The sequence below is a fragment of the Strongylocentrotus purpuratus genome, unplaced genomic scaffold (assembly GCF_000002235.5).
Source record: "Strongylocentrotus purpuratus isolate Spur 01 unplaced genomic scaffold, Spur_5.0 spur5_scaffold_7, whole genome shotgun sequence".
Classification (NCBI taxonomy): Eukaryota; Metazoa; Echinodermata; class Echinoidea; order Camarodonta; family Strongylocentrotidae; genus Strongylocentrotus; species Strongylocentrotus purpuratus.
Genome location: NW_022145613.1, coordinates 26,952,526 through 26,961,687, shown reverse-complemented (window position 1 = coordinate 26,961,687; position 9,162 = coordinate 26,952,526). Strand labels below are relative to the sequence as shown.

General features: G+C 40.2%; 1 protein-coding gene across 1 annotated transcript; it reads right to left on the bottom strand.

The window, feature by feature from the left end:
• Positions 1-6,267: 6,267 nt before the first annotated feature.
• LOC100892733 (MORN repeat-containing protein 2) lies at positions 6,268-9,162 on the bottom strand. Its single transcript, XM_011665310.2, has 4 exons — positions 9,049-9,162; positions 8,244-8,336; positions 7,478-7,721; positions 6,268-6,911 (listed from the first exon to the last, which is right to left on the bottom strand). The coding sequence occupies exons 1-4, from the start codon at positions 9,053-9,055 to the stop codon at positions 6,809-6,811; spliced, it is 447 nt and encodes a 148-aa protein (XP_011663612.1). The 5' UTR covers positions 9,056-9,162; the 3' UTR covers positions 6,268-6,808.

The following is a 9,162-nucleotide window of genomic DNA, read 5'->3' as shown; positions in this document are numbered from 1 at the left end:
CGCCCCCTCCAATTTAGGCGTATTCCCTACAATTATATTAAAAAACACCTCTGAAATATTGTTTATTACATATGATAAAATCTTTCGAATAAACAAGGTGTTCTTAGTTTGTGTAGTAGTGCCTAGTGCCAGGCTAAAAACTCTTGTCTGACTTTGGCCCTCCGCTTATAGATCTAGTCTACATGTAAATCAAATTTAATTAATTGCCAAACAAAATCAAATCAAGAAAGAAAGATACTTTGTTTTCCAAGAGTAAGATTTGTGTTGCCTACAAATTGGGTGACAGTCTCCCCTTTAGTGTTTGCAACTAGTCAACACTGACAATGTATAACGTTGTTGTTGTTTTAGTTTTAAGGGCGTGTGTCATTCAATTATGAATATTTAAGCCTTTTTTATAGCCTTTTTATAGGATACCATTTACCTTTATTTACATTTGCTGCATCATGTGCAAACAAAGGGTTTACCTCGGCTCAAAATAAAAGTATGAGCAGATTTCTCATGCAAAATCACACCTTTTGAGTTTGACCGTCTAGCCTACTAAATACTTTAAAGATAAACTCCAGTACTGGTAAAAAAATAAAAATTAATTCTCACAGAATCAAACGAAACTTACACTGAATGTTCAAGATTACAAATAAATGACATGTGCCAAACAATTTTGGAAGAAAATGTATACTGGCTGAGTAATGAGCATAGAAAGACAAGGAAATCAAGGTAGTACTAGCCCCGACACCATGTGTGTTGTCCCATATATAGCTTCCCATAGGAAAGTAAAACGTATGCCGCAGACCTGCCGCAGACCTGCCGCAGATCTGCCGCAGACCTGCCGCAGACTTTTAGTCTGCTGCAAAGAGTATGCCGAAGTATGCGGCAGAAAGAAATTTTGCTGCAGACTTGCCGCATACCAGTATGCCACAGGAACAGTCTGCGGCAGATCTGCGGCAGGATGAAATTTTGCTGCAGACTTGCCGCATACTAGTATGCCACAGGAACAGTCTGCGGCAGATCTGCGGCAGGATGAAATTTTGCTGCAGACTTGCCGCATACTAGTATGCCACAGGAACAGTCTGCGGCAGATCTGCGGCAGGATGAAACTTTGCTCCAGACTTGCCACATACTAGTATGCCACAGGAACAATCTGCGGCAGATCTGCGGCAGGATGAAATTTTGCTGCAGACTTGCCGCATACTAGTATGCCACAGGAACAGTCTGCGGCAGATCTGCGGCAGGATGAAACTTTGCTCCAGACTTGCCGCATACCAGTACGCCACAGGAACAGTCTGCGGCAGGTCTGCCACAGGAAATCCCATTAAAGTCTAATAGGGCCAATTGAAACCAATCATCTCATGCATATTCATTATTACTTTACACGTGTGACAGAAAAATACATTTATCATGATTTGTTAAGCAAATTAAGACAATGCACATCATTTTTGTGATTTCTATTTTTCTTTTGTCATTATTAACCAATAGATTATTCTGTCTGATCATGTTACAATTACATTCACGTTTAAGCAATAGATATATTGATTACTAACCAAGAAACTATGATTACTAACCAAGAAACAATATACATATTTAGTATATACATGTATATGTGTACGAGCCTGTGTCACTTTAAATGTTACTCTTGAATACACATCAAATGATCAATGTGATGAAGTTAATACAATTGAGAATAGAATATACCTAATTGGTAATATCGATATATATTGGTATTACCTAATTGGTAATGTCGATATTGCCAATATCGATTATGAAGTATCAAACAGTTTATCACTGGTTCTTCTACATGCATACTTTATTGCCACGTACTGGATATGAAAGAGTATGCGGCAGGTCTGCAGCAGGTCTATATGAGATATGAATATTCATGACGAAGAGTCTGCGGCAGGTCTGCAGCAAGTCTGCGGCAGACCTGCCGCAGACTCTTCATCATACTGAAAGAGTACGCGGCAAGTCTGCAGCAAGTCTGCGGCAGACCTGCCGCAGACTCTTCATCATACTGAAAGAGTATGCGGCAAGTCTGCGGCAGACCTGCCGCAGACTCTTCATCATACTGAAAGAGTATGCGGCAGGTCTGCAGCAAGTCTGCGGCAGACCTGCCGCAGGCTCTTCATCATACTGAAAGAGTATGCGGCAAGTCTGCGGCAAGTCTGCGGCAAAACTAATTTGCATGTGAAAAAGATGACTGTCGATCTGCGGCAGGTCTGCTGCAGATCTGCGGCAAGTCTGCCGCAGGAGTATGCGGCAGGCTCATTTCTTTCCTATGGGTTTCTATGTGAGTGCTTGTTACTTTACCAAGACTCGGTCAAATTTATTATGATTTTGATGACTCCAGAACCTTGCAGTGCACACCAATATACTTACATGCTACATGATCAACTGTTTCTGATCCTTTCCACACCTTTTCTTTCACAATGCAATCGCATTACCAGTACTAAAGTTTATCTTTAATTTCACTGTCTATAATTACTTTTATGTCAATAACATAGTTTTTCATGATCAGTCACATCACTTCGTTTAATTTGTGGAAACTACCAGCATGATGCCAGTGTAACATGCATGCGAGAACAACTTAATCTCCCAACTCTTAAAGAAAGAAGAAAACGGGCACGATTGTGACAGTACAAGATAGCAAATATTGAAATAACAAAAAGTCAAAATTGCGATACAATACCGGATTACATCAAACCGAGGGAGCGAACTACAAGGAGGAATCAACAACAACAATATAGTCTAGATCAAGTATGAGACTAGGCTCTTAAATGGACACTTACAAATTTAGTTAGTGTCTATTTCGATCCCCAGGACTTTAAGTTACCTAAGTTAAGGACTGGGACTAACTAGTAACTACCTCAAATGATCAATACCGGATTACATCAAACCGAGGAAGCGAACTACTACAAGGAGGAATCAACAACAACAATATGGTCTAGATCTAGTAGTATGAGACTAGGCTCTTCAATGGACACTTACAAATTTAGTTAGGGTCTATTTCGATCCCCAGGACTTTAAGTTACCTAAGTTAAGGACTGGGACTTACTAGACCTACTACTACTAGTAACTTCCTCAAAATCGTCAAACTGCCTTCTCTAGAGCAGCTAGCAGTTCATCAAGGTGGCTCTTGAAACAATTTAGTTCCCTTTTCAGGAACTGTACCGCATAGATCTACATTGTAGAGCTGTATATAACAACTCTATGCTTTGCTTTACCCTCATCTAATACCCTCATATAGATGCTGAACAGGCGTTGATGAGTATTACCATTGAACTTGAAGTAGAAGATCGCATGATCACAGGGTCAGGGCCAGGTGGAGACCAGAGACCAACCTGTTCATAGCTAGCCCGACAGACAAGGGCGAAATTCTACAAGCAAACCACTACCATCGGATCGGCACACCAGTGCAGTTGCAGTGCAGTGTTGTCATGGCAAAATTTGATACGCGATAGGCCTTATCCGGTTCATTTGGAAACTTTGTGACACCAGAGAAAATTGAAATAAATATCAACTTAATTCAATACAAATGAAAACAATCTATGTCACGTTTCAAAGGGTTACTTACTTGGCAAAAATCAGATGTGACGATCGAAGACGTGACTCCGAGCCGAGTTGCGGTTGTCTGTGTCTGATCCCGGCCCGATTGCGATATAAAATGCAACGAAAACTGAATTGATCATAAGCATGCAGCAAATAGCCGGCCTGGCCTACTTCAAGCAACCGGAAATTTGTATACCGTACCCTGCAGCTAGCTCAGCTAGCGAGGGGATGGATAAATGCCACCTAGCGCCAAGGCACATGCACTTTTCTTTCCTCATAGAATATTCAAATTAATTATAAAAAAACACTTGAAGGAGAACAATCTATCTCTATATCTATATCTGGACTCTGAACTTGAAATATTTTTTGTAAGGATTGATGAATGGATCTGGAGAAAATTGTGCCACTGTGTCGCAATGCAATATGTATTTACTTAGACTCTAGCATAAAGTTTGGACAGCTGGTTATTTTATTTCAATGATAATAACAGAACTTTATTGCATATCACAGGGCTGTCTTAACCCTCTCGATTTGGAGGGAGTAGGCCTACTCACGCCACCACGCTCATTCTCCCGCCGCCAAAAGCTCGTAGCGGGTGACTCCCGCCACCACGCCTTTCTCCCGCTCTCCCGCCAACGATGTAGAATCTCCCGGTTTATGAAAAAACCTCCCACCCTCCAAAAAAAAAAATGTGCTCTTACTCCCCCCCCCCCCCCCCCCCCCCCGCTTATTCAGCGGCTGGCTGAGTCGTTGCGAAATTTTAAAAAAAAATCTCCCTCCATGCAAGCAGTTTCCCAAAGTTGACAGCCCTGTATCACTGATAGCTTCTTCCATGCATGACCTATTTCCTCCTCTTTATTGTGCCTTAAATTTTCTAGTTCTCTCTCTCTCTCTCTCTTCTCCATTTACCTCGCTTGATTCTCTCGGCTATTACCCCCGCTATTACCCTCACTACTCTTCTTCCCTTCTTTCTCTCCACCCCCCTCCCCCTAGCTCTTCTCTATAGCTAGGGCATACATGCATATCATGATACCCCATATTATCAACTCAATTGGGAGCTTAGTTGTATGGTCAAGATTACATCTGCTGTTAGGTGTAGCCAGGTGCATACGCAGGGGGGGGGGGGGGGGGGGATTTTGGATGAAACCCCCCCCCCTTTTAATCTTTTTTTTTTACCTAAAAAAGGTGTCCTCTAACCCCCCCCCCCCCCCCCCCTCCCCGGCTTATTCAGCGGCTGGCTGAGTTTTCGGCCCGATTTAAAATGTTAACCCCCCCCCCCCCCCCCCTTGAAAAAATCCTGCGTACGCGCTACTGGGTGTAGCACTGGAGATATCACTGTCCTCCCCAGTAATTTCTCTCTGCTATCTTTAATATCATTTAATTGGGCATAAATGCAAATCAATTGAATGTAGATATATCTTATCCTCAAGCATTGCAACAATCCTTTCAGGACAAGATATTTTGTTTTCATGCACGCTGGCTATAATCACATATTTTTCCTTTATTGCTACATTGTTAAAATATGATTTAATAATATATCTCTGAATACAATACACACGGACGAGGACGTTGTCGTAAAAGTTGAAACAAATTGCAAATTTTGATCGAAATGTTATTAAAATATCTCAATGTTTTGTCAATTTCAGGAATTTAAAGCTTATTCCTTTTAAACTTCATGCCATCAAAGGCAATTATAGTCATGAAACAAAAATAGATGCATGTGTGTGTAGAACGTTTGGTGCTTTCTACTCATACATCACACATGTTTTTAGGACTCCAAATCAAAAGATATTGAGGAAAAAACCCAAATGTGGAGTGACTGTAGCAAAAAAGTTAAAGATTACTCCTTGCTGGTAGTAAGCACCCAGTAAAAAGTCGCAGATGACAGTCAAAAGCAAGCTAAACAAAGATATGCAAATTGGTAAATTTTCTGTACAGTAGCATTTTAATACATACATATATCTATAAATTGTTATAATGTACATTTTTTACAATATCAGTTATTTCCAAATTTTCATTTCAATAATACACATCAATGCCTTTCAAAATTCCATCTTCTCTTTTCTGCTATTGTTCTGACGAAATACAACAAGAACATACAATTTCTTTAAAGAATGGAGCACAATCTCAATATCTGTTTTGATGATTGACATTTTTGGGGTATGTGCGCTATTGCAAATAAAAACTTATTCTCAAATGAAACTTTTAACTTTCATACAGTAATATCAATCTAGAAAAGACAAAAATGTCAAGTATATCAACAAATTATTATTAAGTGTAAAATCAGTAGGACATTGATGAATTGATGTTCATGTATGTTCATCTTATCATTATATAAATATTGAATGCTCCAGAGTTCATTTATGAACTGACAAATTCATAATCCTGACCCCCCCCCCCCCCCCCTCCCACCTTCAATCAAGAGCAAAACACGTTTTGGTGATTGCTACACTTAAAGCCATTGGACCAACTGTATATACACAATTTGTATATTACTTCAGAGATATCACAAATATTTCTGTACTTATTTTTCCTAATCATCTGGGGGAGGGGGGGGGGAGGGGGGGGGGGGGGGGGGGGGGGGGGGGGGGGGGGGGGGGGGGGAGGGGGGAGGGGGGGGAGGGGGGGGGGAGGGAGGGAGGAAGGGCAGTACCCCTTGCCTAAGCGAATGAGGGGGAGGGTGGGGCTTGTCAGAGACTCTGGATCCACCACTGAGCTTGGCAGAAGTTTTTTAACATGGACACGACTGAGAGAAGCATGCCATCTCAATGACTCATTGTAAAGACCACCTGTCGAGAAAGACCCTGTCCATTCTTTCACTTGAAAAAGGCTATTCATTTCCTGGAAACAGGGTTTTATTCTATAGATGCAAAGGACTGTCTTGTAGAGTTTGTGGCAGTGCTCGAGTCAAGACCTGAGACCTTGCAATGAGAAGAGTGACAGTCAGCCAATCTAATCCTCTTCATACAGATAATCTTTATATTCACAACTGCAGTTTGTACTAATCCATTTCGCATAGACAGTATGAAGTTCTTTTCATATAGCAAAGTGTGATGCCCTATTCACATTGCAAGGTTACATTAGAGTTCCGGAGCCGCTTTACAGTGGAAATGGAAAGCACCGAAACAGACTTGCTTTGTTTGTATACTGTAAACTGCCCATCCCCTTCCATCCTTACAGTATAGTGTCATCTTCACATCGATAGTCTGAAGTCCTTTTCATAAAGAGAATTTTAAGTTCCATTCACAATGAAAGTGTGATGTCCAATTCACATTGAAAGTTTAAATTTGAGTCCCGGAGCTGCTTTACAGTGGAAAGCACCGAACCAGATTTGCTTGTCCGTATCTGTAAACTGCCCATCGCCTTCCATCCTACACAATCGACAAGAAAACAAACAGGATGGATGAGTGAAAAAATGTTATTCAATTGCTCTGTTTTCTTTAAAAATTAATTAAAATTTTAATAAGATTCAAACGAAACTATAGTTTGATTTAAGGACAGTCCTCTATACCAATGCTAGCAGGGGGAAGTGTGGTTAAGGTAAGAATAATATTGAAACAGATCCATGGCAGATTTAATTGAATAACAAATTGATGAAAGAGCGATTAAGATTCTTGAAATGATCAACTATGTGAAATATGTATGAAACGTTGTTGTTGAATGCAAAATGTGTACAAAGCAAAGTTTCACTCACTTTTTTTGTTGCTAAAATGACACTAAGTAAATGAAACTAGGAATTGGCATGATGCACAATTTGTTCAAATTAAAAAAGGATTCAGCAATTTCATTTTAGGAGCATGAGCTAAAAGTTATTCCCATTGTTTAACGGAATAGGGTGACATATTTCAGTTATCTGGAGAGTTTCAAACAGAAAATCTGAAGTAATTTACAAATTTTGCAAATACAGCTTCATACCAGTTACATAACAGCTACTCACTTATTTTCTGTGAAGCTACCATCAAAAATAGCGTTGTTGGCGAATATGTATCTTCCCTTGCCGTGAAACTGATTATCGACAAACTCTCCTTCGTACACACTTCCATCTGGTTGTGTCAGTTTTCCTGGTCCGTTCATCTTATCACCAGCCCACTGTCCGTCATAGCAAAGCCCCTCAGGTGTGACATGTTGTCCTTGGCCATTACGCTCTATGGCCCCATCATCTGTCTTCACATAATCTCCCTCTATAGATGTCATTCAAAGAAATCAAGAGTATAGAAAAAATAACAATAAAAAGAAAAACAATGTCAATATCAAGAAATGATAATAAATCATAATAATAAACAACTAAATTAATACATTAATCAATATTCATTTTGTTGTTGTCTTTCCAGGCAGTGTGATAGACAATTTATCATCTCACTCTATTCACTTGTTAAAATACAAGCAAATATTGCTATATAAAATGCAACTTTCAAGGGCACTTTTCTTTTTGAACAAAGTACTTAAAAGAGAGGTTACAGTAGATAAAATAAGTCCGCTATGGTTTCACACCCTTGATATTCTACATCCCCCCCCCCCCCCCCCCCCTTGAAGTTAGACCTGGAAGCTTGGCAGCTGGAGACGGCTTTCTTCCAGAAGCTTTGGTATTCAAGGTATTATTCAAGGCCGACTCGCATATTTGTGTATAAAGTTAGATACTTGGGCATATATATGGAGAAAGGAAATAGACCCAGATCTAGGTCTACATTATGATTATTACTGACCATATCTGTCTCCATTTGGAAAGACAAAAACACCTCTGAGAAGAGGCGCCTTTTCCTCTTCCTTGACCTCTCCTTTCCTTCCTCCTCCTTTGGCTAAAGAACAAGATGAAATAGAAGATGGAAGAAAAAAATCAATCATCAATTAGAACAAAGAGTAAGATCTAGGGTCTAAGTTAAGAATAAGATAAAAATTAAGATTAGGCCTATGCCTAGTATCTAGACTAGGTCTAGATTCTAGATCTACTTCACTTCACTTTACACTCAAGTCAAGAGAAAGGCTCAAGACAGTTTTTACCAGAGTCAGACTCAGAGTCAGAGATCGATGACACAATTTTATTTGTCATCCTTTCACCTTTAATTTTATTTCTTTTTAAAATTCACTTGACTCTTGAGACTTGAGTTGAACAAAACTAAGTTAAAATTAGACTCTAACTTATTGTTTTTGTTGGATAGATCTAGATCTAGACCTAATATGAATGGTCTCTAAATGTCTGGATTTATATTTGCCTGAGCTGCGCCATGGGTATGGCTCCTGGCCTCACCCAGGCCAGGCCAGCCCAGGCCCAGCTAGCCCATATTAGCCCATCGAACTTTAGACGTGTTGCCAAGCATTATAACCGGCAGTCCTCCAGCGGAAAGGCCCCAACCGGACCGGGCAGGCTGAGGCGCCAAGCACTGGTGACGGTTCTCGGACTCCTCTGCACAGCAGACAAAACACAAAAGCAAAATGCAAAGCTGGGTCTATTTTTATTCAAAAACCAACCAACTGAATAAAATTCATGCTACTGGAGTCATATTCACGTACCTGGCATTTTTGTCGATTCTAATTTTCCTTGTAGCAAATTTCGAATTGTTTTTACTCCGGTGCCGATTATCACGATTTCTGGTTTTTATTTTGGTAACCCAGCTATACTAGATA

Excerpts from the sequence above, each read along its gene's own strand:
- LOC100892733 (XM_011665310.2), bottom strand. Across the intron at positions 7,722-8,243 it reads TCCAAATGGAGACAGATATG|AGGGAGATTATGTGAAGACA; the intron begins GTCAGTAATAAT and ends TGACATCTATAG. Across the intron at positions 6,912-7,477 it reads GGTAGCTTCACAGAAAATAA|GATGGAAGGCGATGGGCAGT; the intron begins GTGAGTAGCTGT and ends TCGATTGTGTAG.